Below are 24803 nucleotides of genomic sequence, written 5' to 3'. Positions count from 1 at the left end.
ACTTTGGAGATGTGTGTGTGTGCGGATGATATGCGCACTGCTGGTGTATAGAGTGGGAGGGGCATAAGCTATATGGAGTTGATGAAAGGTTGTTTGATGATGGGAACGGCATGTTATGTGTGTGGCATGATGCGGTGGCGTTTGATGAGAACTTTGTGTGTGTATATATCGGGCGCCTGGTTGGGAGAGAGAGAGAAATAGAGACACTTTGGCTTTGGGCTTTGGGGCGGGACTTCTTTGTAGGGAACTGGAGAATGATATTAGTAGTTATCTCATGTGGCTTTTTCTTTTTGCTTTGGAAGAAACGTGAGAGGAAAATGCGTTGTGATTGTCTAGTCATGTTGTGAACGCAATATGTCTTGGTGAAGCAACACCCATGTGAAGTCAATTTTGAGAATGATTTTGAGAAGGTGTTGTTTGAGGAGGGAAACCTGGCGTGGGTCAGGGCGGTGCTGAGGCAGCACATCGTTTGCTTCGAAGCAATCCAGGTTTTGAGAATGATTGGTATATGCTTGACATTCAGCCCAAGTTTACACGTAGCAGATGATGACTGCATTGACTCCATAGAGTGTCCTCATCTCAGACAGGCAGTCACTGAACTCGGATTTTTTCATCATAGGTGCCAAGTGTTAGACTCGTGTGAATAGTATATTATATATGTAGCATAGTCACTCGTATGTTGGTTCAGAGACCAAGGCTTCTGCAAGGTCCATCCTTCCAATCAAACTCGTCCTCGAAACACACATAGGGAAATGGCCTGCCGAGAATCTTTTGAGCTACAGCGGAGGAAAGAAAACGTCAGTTATTGATTGCAAGGGAGAGAGATCAAGAGGTTTCTCAACTCAAAACAGGTGAGAACCATCATCGGGGGGGGAAGATGTAACTTACTGCAAAAAACGAGCCGCTCATTCACAGTTTGTTCGAGGTACAGGGGATAATTTCGATCGTACTTCCCACTGTAGTATCGGACGAAGTTGTACTTGAAACTCATCGTACTGCCGTCGTCGCCGCATTCGAAGGTGTCGACGCCGCCGCAGTCGTCGTCCCATAGTAGTGGGCAATGACGCGTGGCTGTGCACTTGAGGACACCGTCTTCCGTGATCGTGGCTTCAAGGTCGATACCGGAAGTTACGCCAAAATGGGCTTTGATATGCGCTTGCTAAAAAGCCAAAGGTATCAGTATTGATCTAGCGGATACATGATGGTGAAAAGGGGGGGGGGGGAGGCTGCTTACAAGGCAAGGAACATCTTCGGTTTGGGCGCACATGCCTGAAGCGCAGAAGCGGATGTAGTCGCATCCCCCATGGGCGCTACCGCCACAATCATTGTTCTGACGAGCAGAGATGAGGCTCAAGTCGCCCATCGCGGCGTTGCTGAGGTTCTGCTGGGCGTTTGGAACTGAAACCTCCAGCTCGCGTAATTCGTTACCAGCCGACCTTTGGTGGTGATGATGTGGATGGCCATGATGGGGATGTGTCGGGAACGAAGGATGCGACGATGGCGTCGATGTGGTCGGTACCGACAGCTGGTAGGGTTCAGATGTAGGAACTGACAGGACTGCTGTGGTACTTCCTTCACCTATCGGCGAAGGAGCCGCAGTAGCGTCAGCACGAGCAGCGACGCCACCTACCAGCCCACATCTGGTAAAGACAGTGGTGCTCAGGCAGATGGAATACTCGCCCGAACAAGCAGGGGTACCTCTTGCAGAGTACGTGGAGTAGCAGGGCTTGGTCGGGACGCAGAGATCTTGAGTCACACAAGCCTTGTCGCCACCAGAGCCATTACACATGGTCGTGTGCAGGTACGAGCTGCACTCGCTACCGCTATAAGGCGGATTGACTGGCGGAAGCGTGGGCGCGCCTGGGAGAATTGGTGGTGCAGTGGTACGCGTGGCCTGTCCTCCGTTGCTGTTGCCTCCGTTAGGTGGCTTAGTGCCGCCTAATGGGTTGATGTTCCAGCCCCAAGTCGTCACGGTCTGTCCGTTGTAGACGGTTGTTCCCTGCGTGTGGCTTACGCCTATTGGAATCTGATCATGAATGTCCAGTAGATCAGGGTCATAGGTAGGTCTGCGACGTTGTGAGCGTGCTGTACAAAATCGAGTTGGAGCTAAGCACGAAACTTACAATGGGCAGCTTCCGCCTGTGGTAGTCGTTGCTGTACCCGTACGTGAGCATTCGCTGACGAGCGAGGTGGAGTAAGCTGCAGAAGGAAAAGAAAAGGGGTTAGCCGATGGGCTCTCAGGCATTGTATGTTCATCCACTCACTCTTGCATTGTGTCGTGCGCTGAGCGTCACAAGAAACCCAGCGGTCGGTGACGGTTCTCGTGGTGCATTCCTCATCCTCGTCGTCTTCTTCGTCCGGATCGTCAGGATCACCGCCGCCGCCACCGCCACTTCCTCCTCCACCAATACTGCCGGGTGGGCAGAGCGGGCCAACGCAGTTGAGATTGGGAGTGTTGCAGATGGGACCAATGCAGCCGCAGACGCCAATGCAAGGACGCCCACCGCCTCCACCACCTCCGCCGCCTCCACTGGTATTCTCATCTTCTCCACGGCCGCAATTAGCCTTGCAGAGACTTCCACACTGTTGTCCAGGCTTACAGGTCGGCTTTGGCGGGCCCCTGATGGCAGTGATGGACGATGGCTTACCTGGAGGCGGGGGAGGTGGAGGGGGGAAAGGGTTATCATCGTTTGAATCAATGGTAGGCCAGGACCCAGGCGAGTATGTCCAGGTGACGGGTGTCTGTCCCGCCCTGGTCCTGGTGAGTGTGACTGGCGGGAAGTCGACGCTTGACGTGAGACCCACTGTCGTCTGACTCTTTCCACTCTCATCTTCACCGTTGATCCATATCACGTTCCATACTTCGACCACGGTCGTGGTGACAGGGGGCAGTGTAATGACGGTGCTGGTCGTCACCACGGTCATGTCCCAAGAAGCGAGGTATGAAACGGTGACAGGAGGGCGGGAGATGGTCGTCGGCTTGTCAAGGGACCATGGGGGCATGATGAGTGTGCACGGCGGGAAACACGACGCAACCGGGTTTGGATCGTCATAAACCTCGGGTGCAATGTAAACTGGCCCGGAACCCTTGCCGTTTGACGGCTCCTCGAGACAGGCGCCGCTCTGACAACCCTTACCACAGTGGCCCTCAGAATCACCGCAGTAGCCCGAGGACGAACAACAGCTGCCCTGGGGCCAGAGACCACAAAAGGAGCCGTGTGCCGAAGCGCCGCAGGTTCCGTCGGTCGTTTCCTGTCCCGTCAAACACTTTCCACTCTGGCAGCCGGACCCGCAGTGTGTCTCGCCACTTCCACAGTAACCATACGAGGAGCAGCAGTTACCAAATGTACTACCCTCGCACTTGAAGCCGCCATTCTCGGGACCGCATCGTCCATCGGTAGAAATTGGGGCGCTGTCACCGTCACCAGTGCCCGAGTTGAAGTCGACGGACCATGCCATAGTGCCTCCGAAGCATAGGTTGTTGGCAAAATTGCGCTTCATCTCATGTGTCTCCTCATCGTCGTAGCCGATCCACTGGTCGTCCCAGATGAGCTCCTTCATCATCGAGTCGGTGTTGAGGCGCGGCGTAAGGTTCTTTTCCTTGATAAGCTTCTTGATCTCAAGCAGTGACATGACTCCGTCCTGGCCAGTGCACTCGGCCCGCTTGCTGGGGCCTGCAAAGGGACACCCGAGTGTGTTGCAACTGGGATCTGTGATGGAATGTTAGTTGATATGCACAGGCAATCACTTGAGGGCATTTCAATATACCTGGCAACGTGTATCCTCTTCCGTACCACGCGAGGCCAAAATTTATCTTGGCCGGATCCAGGTTTGCATACCAGAGGGGCAAGGTGTTCTAAGTCACGGTCTGTTAACAAACTTTCGCATTGATGTCTCTGGCCTGAGACCACAGAGTCAGTGGTGATCGAATGCTTACTGCGAGGCATTAGTAAATAGTCGGGATGGTATGAGCTCACGATAACTCACCATTGTAAATCTCGCGCACATCTGCCTGGCCGCGGACCAGAGATCCCAAAGTCAGGACGTCCGAATCCCAAGATCCATGCAAATCATAAGCCATGAAGCCGAAGAAGTCGACATATGGCTGCATGCCCTCTGCGTCAAAGTATCGAAGATACCAATAGTCTGGTGCAAGAGTCAAACTGATGCCGTACTTGTTTCCGTAGGCCTCTCTCATCTCCCTGACGAGCTTTGTGAAGTTTTCAGTGTCTCCCTTGGAGCCTCCTCGCTTCGGCTCCACGGGGTACTCCCAGTCCAGATCGACTCCCGTGAAGCCGTACTTGTCCATGAAGTCGGCAGTCGATTGAATAAAGGCGGCCCTGTTCTCAGCGGTGGAACATAAGTCACTCCAAGTCGTGTGTGTGGTACCGTTGTCGCTGAACGTGTAGCCGCCAACGGCGATCCAAGTGTTTGTGTTGAGAGCCGTAAAATCTTCCATGAGCGGGATGTCGGCGTCATCCCAGGGCCGGATCCTGAAGGTATTAGGGTCGATGGAAGCAAAGGAGAAGAAGAGATGGGTATAATCCTCAGCATTGATATCCTTGGGAAATACGCGGTTGCACAGACGGTCTCTGCTATTGGAGGCCAGGTAATAACCAATGGTCCGGCCTTTGGTCGATCCAGAGCCCTCACCACATGTCTTTGGTCGGATGATCTCGCAAGAGCCAAAGTCTTCCTGGCACGGTGTGAACTTGTTTGGCCCGATGCAGTGAACCTCAGATGTTCCACACCATCCACCTAGAATATCATGGTTAATAAGAGACGAGTGCAAGCTGCAGGATGAATGGACACTGCGATGACTTACCCCAACTACAGCACAGGTTCATGCCGCACTTTGTGTTTCCTCCTTCGGAGAAGTTGCCACACATGGCTACGGCATCACAGTTGCTGGTGCAGACGACACCACAAAAGTCTTCACCGTAACCACATACTCCCGCAGGGCCGCAGCAACTAACACAGTGAGCATTCCGTTCTTTCCAAGGCCTCCTTGCCTTCTACAAGGAGTGAAGCGTGACAACTTACCTTCCGTCGGGGCAAGGGCCATTCCTGCACAAGAGGCCTCCGTTCCCATCCTCTTCGCGCTGTCTCTTGTCGAAGAGGTTGGGCAGGAGACTTGACTCTTCGGATGATTCGTGGCTGATATTCTGGGGCATGGTGAACAAGGCCATGAGGTTGAGATAGGGAATGGGCGGTGCGTTCTCCGGGGACTAGTGGGTGATATCCGGGGCTTTCGCCGCCAGAGCGCCCTGCAAAGCAATGGAGGCGAGTCCAAGAAGACGCGCTGATGTCTTGAAGCGTGCCATTTTCGACACTGGTAGAGTTGACTTGAGTGAAGGAGGAGAAGGCTCGTGGGAGGGCCATCATCTATATATGGAGATATTGGTTTTATGTACACCTGAGCATGTAGTACTACTGCTGTTCTGCTCATGCCAGGACTCAAGTTTTCACTCCACAAGTCTCACGGCTTTCTCCTATCTTCCAGTCTACAAGTTTAGCGGCTTTTCTTACTCTTCCTCCCCCGTAGCGTTGGATTCACTTGAGTACCTACTAACTCATTTCAACACTGTATCGCGCAGTCCAGGATGAGATGTAATTTCTCGTGGTTGCATCACTAGAGCAACATGTGATACGTGCTCGAAATCCTTCGCCTGTCGAGCCTCCGGAATTGCCACCACCAGTAGGAACTCTCGACTACCGGCTTGGCATTGCTGGCCCCAATCAGAGCCGCGCGGACTGTTGCCAAGAGCAAATGATTCGGTCCTTCCTAAAGTTTTCTAGAGGGTCAGGTAATTTCCCTACCCGATTTAGTTCTCAAACGTCGGTTTTCGCGCTTCGCAGCATCCCTGTTCGGCGCTTAGAAGGTTGCCACCCGTTCGTCCAGACTGGTCCAAGCTGCTGCGGCGGTACGGCCCTTGCTCACTACCGGGTGGCAGGCCTTAGCATCGTCTTATTTTCACCTCCTCACTCTGCAGTCACTTGAATAATCATAAGGGCACAAAGCGTAGGTAAGTCTTGTTACAAAGATGCACAGTATCACAATGAAGCAAGCTGTGGCTGTGAAGCGATAATGCGACGCCCTGTCCACATCAGGGGAAAAATAGTGCACTCCCGTATGCAAGAAAAACCACGCCGTAAGGATTGTATCTTGCCGAGGGAGGTTGGGCCGTGAAAATGTCGATCTCCTTCTACACAAACAAGTCAGGCTAGTGTGAAGTTCCCACAGCAGAATTGGCCGATCCTTGGAAATGAGGTACCGTGCCGCAATGAGATGACCCTGGTAGGCGATACCCGCACCTGGTGGTCTGAGAGCAATCGAATATGTCCATAAGCGACTGACAATGAACGGAAACAGGCTGATTGTATTTGGCCCGCGAAGAACGGGGCAGCAATATGCGAGAGCGGAAATGAAAGAATTTTTGTGAACACAAATGCCTCGAAAGATGATCGGGGTTAATGGCGCTAATGAAGCAAAGGTCGTAGGAAAGAGTTGTAAAGGGTGCTCGAGGAATCTTGAATCTCAGCCTGTCACTGTGTACAAGAGATAATAGACTTCTCCAGATCTTCATGCAATTAGATTACTTACGAAGTTCTATGTATACATTGAGTTGAAGTTTAATTTCATGTGTTCACCTCTTCCATGAACCGTGCTTCGGACGGCGGAAATCCTTCGGCTAGCGCTATGACGTAATCTTGGCCATGTTTAATAAACGAAATACCGTTATCTCTATCGAGTCCGTGATTCCGTCTTCACTTCAGACACTCACATTGAGAACACTATCGGAATCACCACAAGCGACTATGACAACGAGTACCGAACGAGACGCTTTCGGCCGACTTCCCGAGGAGCTTCGGATTGAAATTATCAAACTTTCACCGGATCCTTTGTCGCTACGGTGCTTGGCCCATGCCTCGCCCGCTATGGGCAAAGTGCTGGACAGATATCCGCTCGAAATCTTGGAGGTCATCCTAGAGGTTACCGTTCCCATGAGTATCCGTCGCCTGATTCACGCGGTTCTCGAATTGCGGCTTTTGTGCTTCCCAGCATCCTTGTCTGAGGCTCAAAGGGTGGCGAGAACTGACTCAACTGCGGCCACCAGCGGAATGCGTTCATCCGAACTAGACCGAGCCGCCGCGGCGGTACGGTCCTTGCTCACGACGGCTGATAATGTCCATAACTGGTCTCATGCCTGCCTCGAACATTTGATCCGGATATCAATGGAGCTAAGGCCTTCCACGCTCATCAAGAATGGGGAAGGCAGAACACGCCGGGAGGAATTCGAAAACGCCGAGAGTCGAAAAGACTATCTTCCACAGGATACTGGCCCGCCTTCGTGGGTGGAGGAGCAGCGAATGATCAAAGCATTCTGGCAACTGCAGTTCTTCCTGGAACTTCAGGGCGCCGGTCGCAAGGGCCACCTGAGCACCAATTGGCCAAAACAGGAAGTTGACATGTTGTTCCAGAGCAGTGCGGGAGGCTTTTACGACGTGCACAACTGCGAGCGGGAGCAGATCCTGACCGCCTGCGATTTTCTCGGCGCAGTCACCTCTGGAACTGTCAATTCGGTAGAAGCTGTTCACGACGACGCTTACAATTTGCCAACAATACTTTGGGTTGATGGGGCAGTGTTGAGGCGTCCCTGTGCCGAGCCGCTCTCATTCGAGCTCAACAAGGACACCTTCAGTCAGGGTTCAGAAAACCTCGACCGAACGCCATGGGCGTACCGCTTCCATGGGGCTATGTCCTCAACCGATGGATGGCTTGATGGGGCTCCGCTTACGATTTTCTACCCCTTTCAGATCTGGCGCAAATATGGGTTTGCCATATGGGATGAGAAGCGTATGGTTGATTTGGGCATGCGGCACCCGAAAAAAGCGTCATATAATGGGAACTCTTTCTCTTACTCTTTTCGATGGTGGAGCATCTTAACGGAGGAAGACCTGCGTTAGGACTTGTGTACAATTCATAGTTGAGCCGTTTTTCCTGTCTGGACCAGGGCTTTGTGCGATCGGCCCGAGAATAAGATAGGCAATGGAGAGAGACAGAGACGGCTTGAGATAGAGCTAATCGATAGCATAGCTAGGACGTTATATTGGCAGTTCTGCCGCGATTTCCTGCCTTTGCAGGGTTAATTTGTTGGCTCAGGCGCTACTTTAGGCCCTCTCTCTCGCGAGCTTACAAGGTACCTGCATCGTCGAAACTCCCACAGAAGGATTCAATCCATAATCGGCATGGTGAACCAGAATAGACACAAATGCTGAGTTAGTAATCGCACTCTAATGTATGTGCTCATTCGATGGCTATTCTCTGCCTAAAAGTGGATCTACATGAGGTTACATCGCTCATCTTGCCATCTCCGTCGCAACTGTCTGGACGTGCCACACCTGCATAGTTGACTATTCACGAGAGCTAACGAAGCATCGGCTACAGTTGAGTCTGTCTAGATTCAAGCAATCTTGGAAGTTAAGCGGGGCTCACGGTTGGGACACACGAAAACATAGGTTCCTTAGCTCTCAACGAAAACCGAGGAGCTGATATGGCCCGGAGAGCGTTCTTTACCCATGTGAACGCTTGCCGCATAGGCTTTCTGGGACGATGGATCATGTGTTACCGGACTAAGTAGCTGATAAGCTCGGCTCCGCAATCACGCATGTCTAAGTAGTATATATCCCTAGACTGGGGTTTCTGACCATGCCTGCATCTTTCTGCACTCACTGTTCATCTCGTTTCTTCAGCTGCTCGTTATGATTTCCGTCGGCATTCTCAATGGCGCTGGGCCAACTGGCGCCAGAAGACGTCTTCCTCGATACCGTCTCTTCGCTCTTGTCGTGGCTATCTGCCTTGCTGTGATCATTGGCTCTCACTTCTCCCACGGTTCGCAAGCTCAACAGCCATCCGACGTGCAAAAACGAAGCCTTTTCGACGAGCCACTTGGACTCAACGACTCGCTTGTCTCGCTGCCGCAGGAGCTTTCTTCTCGTGCAGCCGACAACGCACTATGGACCAGGAAGGTTGCAAGTGGAAGAAGGTGAGTCAAAGTACTTTTCGTTGTGATGAATGAGCGAAAGCCACGTCTTGAATCAACTTGTTTTGAATCTATACAAGCTAGTCTAAGCCATGCAGCTATTTGCTGATACTATGGGCAGGTAGCCTACTTGGTCTCTTTGCTAACATTCATGTAGTAAGCGGTTCGAAACAGAAGTTTTCTCCATCCCATCTGCTGACGACGAGGACAGACATCTGGTGCATGATGAACAGTGCTGATGTGAAAGCCGGGACCGTGACACTGGAGACACTCTTGTCGAGCGGGTGGGTAGAAGATGATGATATGGATCCATACATACCAGCGAACTACCGCGAGTCACTAGGGAGGGCCGATGGTCTGTTGAACACGGCTAACGAGGTCCCTCGAAGCTGGGATCATTCGAATGTGTGGACGAACGATGATGGCAGGATTAGACAGGTACGTGGTCACAGTCGTGCTAGCGCAACCGTGTACTTTACTGACCTGCATGGCTTGACTTTATAGCCAACGACAGCTTCAATGGGCAACATTGTTAACGGCGATGATGGCTACATAATTGCCGGTGGCAATTTTGGGCCGGCGGATGCTGCGAAATCCATAAAACCACCTCCACCGGAATGGATGTGGCCCACTACAAAATGGACAGACATCCTGGCAGTAATGTGGAACCAGTACGCGGCCGGCAAAGACCTCAAGCGCATATACCGGTCCAACGTTATCACGGAGGAGACGCTGGACCTCATGGAATCGGCGCTGTTGAAGGTCAAGAAGCTCCCCAGCGGTGGCATGAAGAACTTGCCGCTGTGGCCTGGCGTTGATTTCGTGCCGGGCAAAAACCCCACCAAGACTCCAATGACGCCTGCAGTCGAGGCCTTCATGGGCTTGCTCGGAAGCTCTCATGCTGCTGGTTCTGCGTACTTGTTCATCCAATACCGGGCCATCGTTGGCAGGAAGAGTGTTAGCAAGATCAAGCTTTGGCAATCTGAGACTGACAAGACGAACATGCTGCTTTACTTCGAGAGCAAGAAATAAGCATCTAACACTCCATTATATGTTTATCTACCTAGAATAGCTACATACTTGAATTTACTTTGCTTACTTATCTACCGATTCTAGAGTGAACCTTATCTCTTTGTATTATATACAGCCTGCAGTGCTATAATATATAGCTATATGTAATGAGGCTAAGTGTGTAAGAATACGATTCTCCTACAATCTACTGTAGTGTAACTTAACAGTGTTATGCCTGCGTTTTACTACTGGCTCGTGTGTTGAATTAATAAGTCAAACGCTGTCTTTCTTTCTCTTGTCCCTATTAACTAAAAGACTCCTTTTTCACGATTGCCGTCTCCTGTTTATTCTCAGAAGTAACTACCTAGAGAATTGCAATATCTCATGTCTTCAGCAACACCATGCTGACGGCGAGATTTTATATCGTTTCACTATGCTCGGTACGTTATGTTGGAAGAGATTTCTCAGATGTCGATTCGAAGGTTAGGCCAAGTCATCAGATGCTCATGAAAACTTCGAACAACAGATCTCAGCAAAGCTTCGGTAGCTGTAGTCATAACAGCAAAAGCTTCCATTATGGGTTTCATATGGTGCGGCAAACATGGATCATGGTCATCGCTTGTATCCCCCAGGTCGAACGCTAATCCACCCGACACCACCCCCTCAGCCATAATCCGGCATTTAGACGGGAGCTGATGTTCATTAGCAGCCATCTCCAGTCAGCAAACCAGCAAGGCAACTTACTCTCATTGTCATTGTAGCAAGGAGTACGTCCCTGCGCGGTAATAATACCAACACAAGAGAACTTTCCGCCAGCATTACACTTGGCGGGAGTGTCTTCGCCACTCTGCAGGAGGCGAGAAGCACCAGAGCAGACGGCAGTGCAGTCAGAGGTGTCACCTGTTTCCGCGTTCTGTATAATGGAAATTTTAGTCTGGATGTTGCTTGGAGAGCTGTTTTGAAGATGTCGGGTGGACTCACGTAGCCGTAGACACAGCAGTGGGAGCCGTCTTGGAACAGACACTGGCATTGTCTAGCACCGGAACAATCAGCTGCCTGGCCGATGGCGACGGCGCCAAGGACAGCGAGGAGAGTGGTGATGAGCTTCATGTTGATTGAGGGGTGGGCTGGAGTTGGGTTGAGTTGGAATGTTGGAGTTTTGTGGATTGATGTTTGTTGACGTATTCACCATACGTTTTATATAGACATTTAGACCGTCACAGCTAGAAAGGTAGGATTCTCAGAAGGTCGTCTCCACATCGGAATACGAGAGATCATCCGGTTCGATGGACGTGCTGGGCGTGACAGCATCGTGATAGTATAGTCGTAGTATCGCCGAGCGCTCGTAACGGTGTAATGCCATCCGCTCAGTGGATGCGGTGTAGGGAGTGTTGCAACGGATATTGACACCAAATGCACTTCACTTCGCCTTCTTCGGTTATATCTTGGGAACATCAGTGGAACCTCCATCTAGTGCATCATCTACTCGAGTCATCCGGGGCCAGATTAAAGCATTTCGGGGATTTCGGATGATGCGCGGTGAGTATTAAGGTCTTCCTGGAGTATCTTACGTGAGACAACTGGTATCCCTCAACAGCATTCGCGTGGTGAGCATGTTGCTCCAAATCAGACTTCGTGTGGTTGAAACCGGCTGCAGATAATATTGCGAGACGCAGTGCGCGCTCAGTGCGATTCGCGAGTACCCGGATGGATACACACGGCGTTGAGTCCGATCAAAACTCCAGCATTCGCCATAGTATGCCACCAAGAACGGCATAGTTGTACTGCGTGTCACGCATGGAGGTCATTTAGCCGCCAGCATGTGGATAAAGCTAAGCACTGCTCACAGAACCCGGCTCGTTTCTCGCGCTCGGGAGATTTAGTCGATCAGGAGGCGGCTCGTGACGTAGACTTGAGAATCTGATTTTTAACATGGAACGACCACCGCAACCTCAACAACAAAGTCTGCGCCCGACTAGAAGCCTGCAACCATAAATACAGTGACTGGAATCGTCGGACTTGTCGCACTTGGCGCAAGCGCGTGGGCTTGCTGCGCTGTGTATAGCAGGTTGCGCTGGGAAGGGCGCTAAGAAAGAATACACCGACGGAAGTCTGACAATGCAAGCTTTGCTAAGCATTGATCATCGCCTTCGGCCGGGCTCATAGCCAATGAGATCGGCGAACAGCGAGAACGTGCCTAAGAGCGTAAGCGGCAGGGCCCACAGATTGCACGCATGTTGGGGTAGATGCCTGCTAGTTCCCGTACAGTAAACGGTCCGTCGCATGGCTTTCTCTTCTCGCTCTATTGACACTGTCGTCTCGGCGGTTTCTCGTGTTCATACGCAACCAGTGCGCATCGGTCGGACCATGATGTGCCTAATAAGCTCTGGTTTAAGCTGCTTATGCGCATCGGTCAAGCTTTCATGACCACGATGTGACGCCGGGGGAATACTTGCTCCGTACGAACGGCGGATACCGCAGGACTCTGCGATGTAGTCAGTGGTTACAAGCAAGACGACTCGAAGTACTCATATGCGCCAGAGGCAACTATCGCGACAACGCACGCAAAGATCCCGGCGAGCTTGTTAGTCATGGACCGTGCAAGATCGCGCGCAGTCACAATCTCCAACCATGCTCGAATACTACAGACGGTATGCGAACTCGAAGAAAACGTTCGTGATAGTGATGCGGGAAAAAATGAACATTGCGACGAAACGAAGATGGCTGCATAGGAACTCTTTTCGTACTTGGATGGAGATCCTAATAGGATAGCGGTTCGCTCGTACTTCAGAATTTTCCAACAACAAACATATCTAGAGAGGAAGGTAAGAAGAAGTTGAGAGAAAGCAACAGCGTTGAACGAGGAAGTAAGAGCTTGGTTCGAAGGCCTGACTAACCGCGTTAGGTCGGATGTCCGGGACATTCTACACTCAACATCTCCAACAAACCTCACACACAAAGTACATCATCCCGTCCGAGACTCCACACCTGTATCCTCCACGCCCTTCTAGCGACCCTCCCTAGACCTCAGCATCTCCCACATCGCCACCAGCAAGACTCCCTGCACGTCCGCTTGCTACACGTACAGGGATGTGAACGGCTAGTAGAATCGCAATTTGAAACGCGACTGAAACCTTGTACGCCACAGCAATAATGCACACGATCAGAAATAATGTCAAACATGTCCCTCTTTGTGAACCGGCGGCTAGTGCTGATCGCAAAAAAGCTTAGTTGGACTTCAAGCCTGAAGTTCAAGGGGTCAAAGCCACACACGCTCGAGGAACATCACCAACGGAGTAAAGTAACTACTAAGCTCAGACTACCGGCCTGCTTTTCATCCACACACACACCGTTTTGAAATCCAAAATCCGCACTTCACAAAAGTAAGTAAACAAGAAGAAGATTTGAACCAGAACTCTTTTATTCCCTATCATAGTAAATTAAGGAGCGTAATAGACAAGGGTTCCCAAGCCCAAGTAAACTACACAATCAACCGCGTTACTCCTCCTCCATCCGCCACCGTTTTTTAAATACAAGATACCCAGTATTAACAAGCTCTTCTTCCTTCCATCCGCGCGTCACAGACACCGACCAGATAAGAGGACAGAAGAAGCCCAGTAGCTCCACCCTACTCTCCCCAAATCGTCCTTACAATATTATCCCTTTATCCAAACAAGATCAAAACCGAGGTGTATACAACCCATTCATTAAATCCAGATCCCCATTCCTTCCATCTCCTCCATGTGTGTAAATATTCTCATCATTCTCATCTCTCTCCCCCAGCGCTCATAAGCCAATGCGTTCATGAACATCGTTTGTTTCCGTCATCGTGAAAGCGCTTAGTTGTCATCCTCGCCCTCAAGGAGGTCAAGCTCCTCCTCCTGGTCGTCGTTGGTGAGGGCAGGCTGGTTGCGGGCGGCCTCACGCTTGCGAGCAGCGGCGCCGTTGATAGCGGTGTTTGAGCCTGTGGTGGCACCGGTTGCGCCAGTGGCACCAGTAGCGCCAGTAGCACCAGTAGCACCAGTAGCACCAGTAGCACCGGATTGAACGCCAGCTCCGGTCTGCTGAGTAGCACCAGTTTGCTGAGTAGCACCGCCAGCGTTGGCAACTGGGGCAGCGCCGTTTGCGACTTGGCCGGTGGTAGAGCCTGTGGTAGCACCAGTGGCGCCAGTGGCACCGGTAGTAGCACCAGTAGCACCAGTAGCACCAGTAGCGCCAGTAGCACCGTTAGCAGCGGGAACAGCACCGTTAGCGGCCGGGGCAGCTGCGGCGGGAGCAGCGGCACCAGCAGCACCAGCGGCGGGAGCAGCAGCAGTTCCAGAGGTAGCGGGAGCGGCGGCACCAGCAGCAGGAGCAGTACCAGCAGCGGGCGCGGTACCAGCAGCAGGAGCAGCCGCAGCGGCACCGGCCATCTGAACAGGAACACAGCCACCGAAAGGACCAGCACGAGCGGGGTTCTGGCAACGGACCATGCAGACGTTGCTCTGGCCAGCGACAGTACCCGTGCAAGTCATGCCAGCGGGCATGGAAACAGTGAGGGGAAGATCCTGCATCTGAGTGTCGCGGTTACGGCCACGGTCGTTACCGGGAAGGTTGGTGGTGACGGTGGCGGCTTGCCAGTTGGCACCAGTGCCAGTTGCGTCAACCATGCAGGTGTAAGGGCCGGCACCGTCAGAGTTGACTTGGTGGACTGTCATCATGACTTGGCCGCCAGCAGAAACCTGAGGAAGAGTGGCGCCGCTGAGGGCCATGACTTGAGCGGTACCGGCCTGGATGTCGTTGTCACCTCCGCCGAGTGTCTCACCGCAGGTGTCTGCGGCTGCGCCACGGAAACGGGTGGCATCCTGTTGGAAGGGGTTTCGGTTGGTACCGTCACGAGGAGTGTTGGGGTCAACACCAATGGCGGTACCGTTACCGCCTGCATCACCGGTAGCGCCGATGATAGCAGCGTGGCCAGCCACGAGGGAAGAGGAAGCCAAAAGGCTGAAGGAAACAATGGTGGTCTTGGAGAAGTACATGTTGAGTTTTGTGTTGATTATTGTCTGAACCGGTCAGAGAGAAGATTAGGTAGTAAAGTGAAGAGGTATTAAGTAGAAGAGAAGAGAAGTAGTGATTACTGTAGTTGCTGGGTTGGGAACCTGTGATGCTGGATGCTCTTCTTCGGTTGCGAAGACGGTCGTCTTTATACAGCAGACTGATACCGAGAGAGGATGTTCGGCATCGTGACTCGCATCGACTCTGGTTAGTTCCAAGGTGGTGAGGCGTTCCGGTTTGGCCAAGATGTGAGAGCCTGGCAGTATAAGGTTTCAAACTTGTCGTGGTCTTGCAGAAACGTTGCATGAGTTGGTGGAGCCACTAGACGAAAACGTACGAAACGTGGTTGCGGCAACATCGACCCCAGAAACATGTATGAAAAGTTCACGGCTCCGGATGACGGCGTGTAGATGATCACTTTGAGCAAATCTGGGTCTGATCTGGTAGGTGTAACGGGTCCTTGTGCCGTAGACTGTGAAAAAGCTTGCAAAAACTCCGACACGAGTAAACCGGTGAAGATGTTGCGTGGTGGATAGTTCCGGTTCCCAAGCTGTAGACATCGCAGGTAGCTCTCGCGCAATTCCGCATGAATCGTCCATAGTTTACCGGTGGATAAACGGACATGTGGCTAGGGCTAAGCATTCAGAAGTCTGAGGTTTCAAAGCTTGGCAGTGAACACAAATGTACCCTGGGATCCCTTGAAACGGAGAGTGGCTGAGGCCGTCAATGTTCATGCATGACGTTCTGGGGAAGTTGAAAATACACCAGGCGGGGCCTTCCCTCGGGCGCATCTTAGGGAAGCGCGCTGATGGCGTACTTGAGGTCGCTATGCGATGCGACTTCGCTGTAGGCAATGTTGAGATGCATGGCGCAATCCCGCAGAGCTGCAAGCTAGACCACGCCAGCCACAGCTTAGATGTGCGCCAGGGCATCAAGCGAGCGCACATCAGTTCTGCAGTGGCGATCAGGGTGATCAGGGTCTCGGGCAGACCAGATCAAGCCCATGTTTCCATATCATGAAGCATGGGAGCGGTCGATTGAAAGTTTCGGTGTTCCGTTTTGGGATCAAAGTTTTCTAGTGGCGCATGGTCGGTTTCATGAGTAATGGTACAGCATCTGGGGAAGTTTCTGCCTCCGGCACGACCATGATCCGGCCTGGTGTACCGTTTGTGGCTGTTGGTGCGGAGCGGGGGTGGAAGTGGTGCTTGCGATGAGGCACTTAGGAGGTGCAAAAGGGTGAAGTGTGGTTCTGAGGCACAGGGCGGACGGCTAGGCCCGCGCGTTAGTCATGGTCTTGGCAGACCCCGTCGCTAGCAAGCGGCCGGCGAGGTTCGCGTCGCAACATGGCCATCCGATACCTCAACCTATGCCACTGCGCTTTCACGTGCGGCTGTCGCTGGCAGGTACAGGTTTCACTTTGTACGCGCTCGTAACTCACTGCTCCAGGTAGTGCCGCTGCCGGCATGGCAGGTTGTAGGTGCGCAGCCTGATATACTCTGCTGGCAGCGACTAAGGCTAACAGCTGTGGCAGTCTGACCGTCTGAGACGCCGTAATACGACACCGCATGTGCCTTACACTTCTCTCCGAATGTGAACAAGTTCCTAGCGATCCGTCCACCGTCGTTCGGGAAATGGGCGACGGACGAAGCAACACATGAGAGGCCCATAAAGGACAACATAATGAGGCTGGATTGAGGAATGGCGATACCGCACGACTTTGCTTCATGCATGCATGCTGAGATGGGATTCTATAGTCCTCGAGACATGAATGCGGCCTGTTGCAGCCCCTCTGCGACGCGCGATACCTTTGTTCTGAGTATGCACTTTGAGAGGGGGTCTACATAATTTTCGCGCCTTTGCACGTACCGTGATGACCATGACAAGGACAGCATCCCCTTGAGATTTACAATCAGCCAAGTACTACTCATGAATCTCTTTAACACACCACGTCTGCAGCCAGCTTAACTAAACAGGCAGGTAGAAGTTGTCTTGGCAAACTACGTCACTCCGATGTTCGGTACTTGGACAGGGCTACCCGCGATAAGATCGGGATAGGAATCTGAGCATTATCAAACATCGTGACTACCCCCGGATACATGGGTTTCTTGGTTCAATTACCATGCAGATAACTACCCGTTGTGATGTATGACAAGCCCGTACCCCGAGTAATGTATAAATGACGGTTCCGATATACTGGTAAATGTCTGCAACCCATATCTGCGGTATACGGACTGAGCATCAGCTAATCAGAATGGTTCAGTTCACACGCCTGGCATTTGTAGCCCTCTGTAGCCACGCTGCGGCTGGGCAAAACATGCCCTTCGATGCTCGGGAAGCCACCATCGACTCTGTGCACCATGCGCTCTACTCCGGACTTTCGACATGTCGCGAAGTGGTATCGTCGTTCCTCGCCAACATTGACGCCAACAACAACCGGACAAACGCCATCATCACCTTGAACCCCAATGTCTTGGCCATCGCTGACGACATGGACGAGCAGCTTTCGGCCGGTAATGCCACTGGCCCTCTCTTCTGCGTCCCGATACTGCTCAAAGACAACTACGACACAGTAGACATGCCAACTACAGGCGGAAACCTCGCTCTAGCGCATTCCCAACCTTTGGAAGATGCCCCAAGTGTGACAGCGTTCAAAAACGCGGGTGCCATCATCCTCGGCAAGGCGAACTTGCACGAGCTCGCTTTGGAAGGAATCAGCGTGTCCTCGCTAGGCGGCCAGACGATCAATCCCTACGACTCTACCCGCACACCAGGCGGTAGTTCAGGGGGCACAGGTGCAGCAGTCGCGTCCTCGTTCTGTGTCTTCGGCACCGGGACAGATACCGTGAACTCGCTGCGCAGTCCAGCCTCGGCCAACTCGCTATGTAGTATCCGACCTACGCGTGGGCTGATCACCAGGACGGGAATCATCCCCATATCGACTACCCACGATGTCATTGGGCCTATCGCCCGCACAATCAGAGACGTGGCAACAGCGCTGACGGTCATGGCTACAACGGGTTACGATGCAGCAGACAACGACACCGCATTAGTCCCCGGCCCCATCCGCAACACTGACTACACCTCCTCGTTACATAGTACCGAGCTAAAAGGTCTACGCATCGGTGTACTAGAAGGTTTTTTCAACCGCACAGACTCGCCAGAAGTCACGCCCGTTAACAATGCCATGGACGCCGTTATGTCGCGTCTAGAAGCTGCGGGCGTAACACTCATCCCCATCACCGAATCCATCTACAACGCCACTGCCATCCAAGCCGCCTATGACGTCCAGCGCTTCGAGTACCGCGAGCTCATGGACGCCTATCTCGCGCGTCCGTCCCTCGGCGGCAAACACCCCGCCACCCTAGCCGATCTGTACTCGCGCCGCATGGCCAACGGCACTCAGGGAGAGTTCCTGGTGCTTCCAAGTCAGTACGAGTATGTCAATACGGCTCTTGCGTCTTCTACGGGTAATGCTACATATAACGATCGACAAGCTGGTGTTCGTAACCTTACGCTCGCTCTACTCAACACTTTTACGTCGAACGGCCTCGACGCTATCATCTACCCTGAGCAAAAGAACCTGGTTGTCAAGATTGGCTCCCCTTCGCAGTCGGGCAGGAATGGTATCCTGGCTGCGCTGACGGGAACACCGGTTGTCACTGTGCCAGCGGGCTTCTCGGATCCGAGTGACGAGGCGCCCGTGGGTGTGCCGATTGGAATGGAGATCCTGGGGCAACCCTGGGAGGAGGCCAAGTTGTTGGGTATTGGGTATCAGGTGGAGCAGCTGTTGAAGGTGAGAAAGAGTCCGGTTTGGGCGAGGGAGATGGTGGAGGGGAAGAGGTATGAGGAGGTGCCGGTTATTGAGCCAGATACTGCGAATATTCCTAGTGTGTATCCGTTGGGGACGCTCTAGATGAGTCTCATTTGTAGAAACGAACCTTTTTTTCTTCTTTCTTCTTTCTTCTTTTTCTTCAAACAAGTAGCAAGAAATACAGCACTTTTCCGGTCATGAACATGGACGTGCTGCATCTTCAACACATGGACACTTTGTCTTTTCATCTCAAGTGCACAGCAGAAACTTCAAAATTGATTACCGTTTTTCATTCTTTGCTTCCCGAGAATGACGTGGTATGGAGCAACAATCGTGACTTCGAAGGCCTGGTATGTGCATATCCTAGCTCCGACAGTCGTCGCTCGTATGACGTCACATGGGAAACCCCACCGCCATGGAATTTAATTCTGAAAAGGCACCTAGAGGAACTACAGATATATTGTTATTTGCTTTGCGAAGTCTCAGGTGGGTTGAGCATGGTGGTGGGTTGTGACAATTTTTTGGATGACTTGTTGTTCGGCGTTAAACACCAAATTCATGAATGACCCGTGGCACGTAAAGATCTGACAGGTTTCGCTACACATTGCGTCTTACGCTCTTTTTTTTTTTCGTTCTTCGAGAACGCATGCATAACCTTTCTGAAGAGTTGTAATGGCTCTTGCTTCCTCGCATGTAGGGGTGATAGATTCTCGATTTCACAAACCTGAAGCTCTGGAGATGCGAGACAGGCAGCTCGCGATATATATATATCGCGTACTCCCTGGAATTTGGAAGAAGCAGAAAGCGAACACATTACACAGCATGATTGAACTTTTAATAGCCTATGACGGACATTGCAATGTAGATACTAACAAGAAGAATAAGCAACGAAGGCTTTTGTCACCAGAGATGTCAACAATCAAGCTAATCAAGCTGAGCTAGCCTTATATAGGAAGCTACTAGCCTATCTAAGCTAGAATCCTACTAAATATGGCTAGTTTAGCTTGATTGGCTTGATTGTTGACACCTCTCTTTGTCAGAAACGAAGGCCGACATGTGGCATACGTCTTCGGCTTTTGGTGTTCAGCCTCTTACACATGTATGAGGTATGCAAGATTTTTAATATCTCGTGGCACGTATTTTGTGGTAGAAGAACATTGGCGGCCTTTCATGAGTGAACATCACGAGAAGTTAGTTATCTTAGGAGCTTTTTCCCCCAGGTTTTTGTTATAAGCAGTAGCAATAAGGGCGAGATGGCGAAACGGGAGGAAAGTGCTGTAACAGGTTCGTATGACAATCGGCACGGGAGACTAGACTCAGATGTCAGCGAGGTGTCTGATCAGCACACCTGCCAAAGAGTCATCACAACATGGCGACATCGCATGTGCGTATTCAAATATTAGTGCTCACGCATTAGCAACATATGTTGTCAGGGTATAAACGAGGATAACGTATTTGTCATCTAGCTGTCGATGCATCCCTCCTCTTCCTCACCTAACCCAATCCTCTCGCGATTATGGTGTTCGTCAACGCTCCTCGATACCAAGACTCCTCCTCTACTCAGCCCAATGCAGCTACCCACTTGAAAATTTCCATAGTCGTGGAGCAGTTCGGTATTGGAATCGTATTACGCGTTCGCGTTCGTGTTGCGGACTTTTATGATGACACCGCGGCTTTTCGGTGTTCGCATTGTCCGGAAGTTATCCACACCCCCGAAAAGTGGCATCGCCCTCAAAAAGGGAATTGCGGAAAGATGACCAGTCCGAACGCAATGACGTTGGAAGTGTGGCGCAGTCGGAATTCATTCATGATGGTCGGCCGAAGGGCATCCGCGGGCGGTTCTCGGAGCCAGATCCTGCAGCTGCAGTTCATGAAGGGCGCAGCGACCTTGCTGATTGAATCGACGCGAGCTCCCCCAATATGCGCATGCTAGGAGGGTACATTATACGGAAGTCGTCGTATTCGTTGTGGTGTTAATGGTTTGCGACGATAGCTCTCAAGGCGTGTTCTGTTGCCCGGACCGCAGTATCTTTCCCAACATCCAATGCGCAAACTGCAAGGCCGGCATGATCATGGCTGCAACGAGCCGTGAGACGCCATCATGAAGCTTCCATAGCACCGTCTCTTGCCATGCGTCCACGTCAATGTTCCTAGCTTGATCCATCTGATCTTGCATCTGCCTTCGTAGTCTTACAGCCTTGGTAGGTAGCTCGAGACCCAAACCAAGGTATAGCCCGACGATAACCCATTCCATAATGACTTGCCTATGGAGTCATTAGCAGATGCCGCATTGAACAAGATGCAACATGAGAGCCAAAGTGATGGGTGATACGTACATGCACAGTTGAAGCGTCACATCACCACTGATGACGTTGAAACGCCCACCTTGCCAACCGTCGAGGGTGACATTGGGCACCCATTTCTCAAAAGCGAAGCACATCATGTAGACAACATCGACGACGAAGAACGGCAGACTCAAAACGACAGTCGTAAGAATTCGGACCTCATCTCTATCGGCAAGGTAGAGACGCGCTGAGATGACCGTGGTGGACCAGATCAAGACGAGGAAACACGCCAAGTAAAGCGAAACACCGGCCTTGGTGGCTTCCGTAGCTGCAAAAGAGGGTCCATCTCGAGAATCCGGATCGATGCCGCCAGCGACGATAAGAATGAAGGAAATGATGAGCGGTATGTGAACCATGAGCAAGATCCATTGCATGCGTCGGCCTTTGGGGCGCGTCGTCGCGTTGAGCAAGCTGCTGGTGGCCATGAACAATGGCGTCAGGCCCATGGTGGTCAGGATCGCAACACCACTTTCAAGACTCGTGTTTGACGCCTCGCCCTTTGGAAACATGGTCGTGGCCGCCAAATCGAGTGACACCTGCGTAAGTCGACATATGGATAACAAGGTGAGCCATATCCACGGGGAGCTGCGGCCCAGGCCCTGGCGGAAGATGAGCCAGATGGAAATGACGAGATAGAGGAAGAAGACGACAAGTGTCGCTATGTTGACCGTCGCCGGGTAGGTGATGAGACCCACTTCATTTGAAGAGGAAACCATCGATGCCGAGACATTGGGGTTCTGGATGATGAGGGTTGGATGCGAATGGAAGGAGACGGGAGAGGTTGGCACGAAGAGGTTAATCGCTAATTCCGCTGTCCGAGCGCTCCGCCTCAACGCCAAGCGCGCTATCACGTGGCGGCGTGCGTCCAGACCTCGAGCCTGTTCTGACGTTTGTGACGCCCATGGTCGCACACTGGTCCTTTGCGACGGCTAATTTTGATATTCCAACTTTGCACCACAATTCTCATCGTTCGTCACTTTCTGACGCACAACATCTACACAACATCGACATCCGATCGAGACAGAGGCATCGGCATCGCGCGGAGATACACTCGGTGATCACGCTGCAGTTTGCCACTTAGCGGGCAGTGCCCCCCGAAAATCGTCATCGCACTAAAGAACGGACCAACGCGCTTTGCCCGTTCGACGTCACTAATCTCCCGTCACGATCATCGCGTTTAACAAAACGCATGGTGTTGTAACGATCAGGACATGCAGAGTCGGCGTGTGCCAGATCGAAATGATGCATAGCGCTGTATTTCTAGTCCACAAACACGACTCGCGCCATTTAAGCATTCTCACATCCTTGCGTTCCATCGCTTGTAATACAAAAGTCAAGTAAGCCGAGAAACTGTAAGGAAACAGTATTCGCAGCATTGGAACTCGTTACAACTAGCGCTGCAAGCCTATACAGTTCTGACTCACCTCCGCTTTTCTCATCTTGTCTCCAATTACCTCTGATAGTTAAAGTTGGACCCAAGCGCTGGCTGTTCACGGCCGCCCAGACTGGGTCGCTCTTTCGGTGGGTGTTAGACGCGTCGTTTGAGCTGAACGACGCGTAAAAGACCCTGCTGCTGATCGCAGGGCGGGCCTGAACCTTGCAGCCCCTCGGATGTCTGCACATACAGCCGCAAAGATCCTACTTCTTGCTGTGGCCTGGAAGCCAACGCCGGATCGACGGCGGCCGACGACGACCTCATGGGATCAATGGCGAGCAACCTCGGATCGATGGTGGAGAACAGCGGGTCCACAGCGGGTATGTGTGCGCCCTGGTCGTTTTGGTCGCCTATCGCGTCGCGTTGCGCGAGAGAGTGGTTCTCCAACGAGGGGTTCATAGCCGAGGACGATGAACTAGCGGCGGACGGATGTACTTTCCTGTTGCGGTTCCCTGAACTTTTTATCGAAAAGCTCAACTATGGTTGCTCTTGTCAATATAAGTTCAACTATTGTTGTGCGGAAGGACGTTCAGAACCAGCCAAGTGCACTAAACATTGTGACCCTTCTCCGAGGATACATTACGCGTATCTGGAGCCAAGGTTGGAGCCGTCTTGAATATTCCTCTCTCATGATTTATCTACCAGCTTCGTCTCAACAGCCAGAGTTTAATTTGGCAAACACCGAGCGCATCAACTATGATTGCCTCATCACAGCAAAATCTTGCAACATGGCAAAGACCTCAAGTGATCAGATGTCTGCACGGCCACCCACACACTCCTACGAAAAGCGCGCTCTCGTCAAACTACTCAATTTGCAATAAGCCTCCTGACGTCATTATCTACTTGTCGAGTGTGTTGGATTCAAATTAGAGAGGATTTGCCCATATACGCAATACGCACGTGGGTGCGGCAAGCATCGATAATAATACATGAGATGGCTCCTTCTCACACTCCTGACGTTTCCCCTCACAGTACCCAGCGTACTTTTGTAGAAATCACGTCGACACCCTTCTCCTCACCAATCATAAATGGCCGATAGTTCAGCAATGCTTAGCCAATTTGCTCGTCCAAGGTTTGCGTAACCCGCCAGCCTTCGATATACACTCATAATCACACATGTCGCATCCCATACCTCCTCGACCGAGCGAAAAATTCCGATGAATCGGGCTGGCTGGCGAGTGATGGACATATTCCATTCGATGGTGGGCTCGTTGAGTACGGTTCGCGCAGTGTACACCTGCCAGACCGATCTTTCTCCGCGCGTCTTGCTAGCTTTCGGGAAATTACCTCTACGACAGTGTTCTTCTTGGAACCACGAGTTGCAAATAGCAGCAAGTTTCAGCATGCAAAGCTTGGAGTTTGTGTTGTATACTGCGAGTACTGGAAGGTCCACAGAACTCAGCCATGCAAGCACGTGCTCTGCAACAGCACAAGTGGAAAGAGCCGCCCCATGGCTCACCTAATGAGACCTTCTCCATTGCTTGTAGTAAGAATCAAGCGCCTAAAAAAATCTGCCTCCATGTGCAACAACGAGCACTGCAAAACCCGCATCTGCAGACCAGCCATGTTGCCTTATACCTCCAAGGTCTTTGCCACGCCTTTCTGTCTTCTATCTGTGATGTGGCGCCATGGTTCGATTCATCCGCTGCTTTGGCCTCCTGAAGTCTTGCTCATCAAACTTCTGCATAGCCAGCCGACATCCCTTAACCGCTGCCGCTGCCACCGCCTCAAGACTCTCATTCACCCAACTCGTACCGCGCCAACTCGGGCCGAGAGAACCTGCCCGGTAACTCAGCTATATTGGCGGATGTCTCCATCTCTTGGCGCATAGTTCCGATGCCATCAAGTTCACGTGCGTGTCCCTTCTTCCCGGCCTGCGCCCGTAGATCTTGGATGCGCATTGCCCGATACGCTCTCTTGGCCGTATTGCGTTTCCAAAGCAGGTATGTGCCTGTGGTAATGAGCAAGATCATGCCACATGGAATGCCCACTGCTAGGCCGATCGTTGCGCACAGCGAGAGCCCTGAAGGGTGTGTCATGGTGCGCGGTGAACTTTGCTCGGTGTTCGTTGCGCTGGTGCTTGGAGAAGCGGGTGCTGTCGGTGTACTATCGGATAAGTTGGT

General features: G+C 52.0%; 10 protein-coding genes across 10 annotated transcripts; 3 read left to right on the top strand and 7 right to left on the bottom strand.

Moving 5' to 3' along the window:
• Positions 1–113: 113 nt before the first annotated feature.
• AA0111_g8288 (hypothetical protein) lies at positions 114–5174 on the bottom strand (the record flags this gene model as incomplete). The annotated part of the gene is made up of 8 exons (XM_028654718.1): positions 114–247; positions 889–1159; positions 1235–2066; positions 2124–2199; positions 2265–3710; positions 3988–4758; positions 4826–4971; positions 5044–5174. 8 exons carry the CDS (start codon positions 5172–5174, stop codon positions 114–116), a joined length of 3807 nt encoding a protein of 1268 aa, XP_028504142.1.
• A 1645-nt stretch (positions 5175–6819) lies between these two features.
• On the top strand, positions 6820–7968 carry AA0111_g8287 (hypothetical protein; the record flags this gene model as incomplete). The annotated part of the gene is made up of 1 exon (XM_028654717.1): positions 6820–7968. One exon carries the CDS (start codon positions 6820–6822, stop codon positions 7966–7968), a length of 1149 nt encoding a protein of 382 aa, XP_028504141.1.
• A 795-nt stretch (positions 7969–8763) lies between these two features.
• AA0111_g8286 (hypothetical protein) lies at positions 8764–10076 on the top strand (the record flags this gene model as incomplete). The annotated part of the gene is made up of 3 exons (XM_028654716.1): positions 8764–9047; positions 9206–9482; positions 9549–10076. 3 exons carry the CDS (start codon positions 8764–8766, stop codon positions 10074–10076), a joined length of 1089 nt encoding a protein of 362 aa, XP_028504140.1.
• A 660-nt stretch (positions 10077–10736) lies between these two features.
• Positions 10737–11165, bottom strand: AA0111_g8285 (hypothetical protein; the record flags this gene model as incomplete). Its single annotated transcript, XM_028654715.1, has 3 exons — positions 10737–10747; positions 10800–10968; positions 11037–11165. 3 exons carry the CDS (start codon positions 11163–11165, stop codon positions 10737–10739), a joined length of 309 nt encoding a protein of 102 aa, XP_028504139.1.
• Positions 11166–13894: 2729 nt separating this feature from the next.
• AA0111_g8284 (hypothetical protein) lies at positions 13895–15073 on the bottom strand (the record flags this gene model as incomplete). The annotated part of the gene is made up of 1 exon (XM_028654714.1): positions 13895–15073. The coding sequence occupies one exon, from the start codon at positions 15071–15073 to the stop codon at positions 13895–13897; it is 1179 nt and encodes a 392-aa protein (XP_028504138.1).
• A 1428-nt stretch (positions 15074–16501) lies between these two features.
• On the bottom strand, positions 16502–16768 carry AA0111_g8283 (hypothetical protein; the record flags this gene model as incomplete). The annotated part of the gene is made up of 1 exon (XM_028654713.1): positions 16502–16768. The coding sequence occupies one exon, from the start codon at positions 16766–16768 to the stop codon at positions 16502–16504; it is 267 nt and encodes an 88-aa protein (XP_028504137.1).
• Positions 16769–17340: 572 nt separating this feature from the next.
• On the top strand, positions 17341–19002 carry AA0111_g8282 (hypothetical protein; the record flags this gene model as incomplete). Its single annotated transcript, XM_028654712.1, has 1 exon — positions 17341–19002. The coding sequence occupies one exon, from the start codon at positions 17341–17343 to the stop codon at positions 19000–19002; it is 1662 nt and encodes a 553-aa protein (XP_028504136.1).
• Positions 19003–20896: 1894 nt separating this feature from the next.
• Positions 20897–21961, bottom strand: AA0111_g8281 (hypothetical protein; the record flags this gene model as incomplete). Its single annotated transcript, XM_028654711.1, has 2 exons — positions 20897–21164; positions 21237–21961. 2 exons carry the CDS (start codon positions 21959–21961, stop codon positions 20897–20899), a joined length of 993 nt encoding a protein of 330 aa, XP_028504135.1.
• An 812-nt stretch (positions 21962–22773) lies between these two features.
• On the bottom strand, positions 22774–23079 carry AA0111_g8280 (hypothetical protein; the record flags this gene model as incomplete). The annotated part of the gene is made up of 1 exon (XM_028654710.1): positions 22774–23079. The coding sequence occupies one exon, from the start codon at positions 23077–23079 to the stop codon at positions 22774–22776; it is 306 nt and encodes a 101-aa protein (XP_028504134.1).
• A 1337-nt stretch (positions 23080–24416) lies between these two features.
• AA0111_g8279 (hypothetical protein) lies at positions 24417–24719 on the bottom strand (the record flags this gene model as incomplete). The annotated part of the gene is made up of 1 exon (XM_028654708.1): positions 24417–24719. The coding sequence occupies one exon, from the start codon at positions 24717–24719 to the stop codon at positions 24417–24419; it is 303 nt and encodes a 100-aa protein (XP_028504247.1).
• Between the last annotated feature and the right edge of the window lie 84 nt (positions 24720–24803).

The sequence above is a fragment of the Alternaria arborescens genome, assembly GCF_004154835.1.
Source record: "Alternaria arborescens strain FERA 675 chromosome Unknown contig_20, whole genome shotgun sequence".
Lineage (NCBI taxonomy): Eukaryota > Fungi > Ascomycota > Dothideomycetes > Pleosporales > Pleosporaceae > Alternaria > Alternaria arborescens.
Note: the sequence above shows the minus strand (reverse complement) of the source record. Positions and strands in the feature narration are given on the sequence as shown.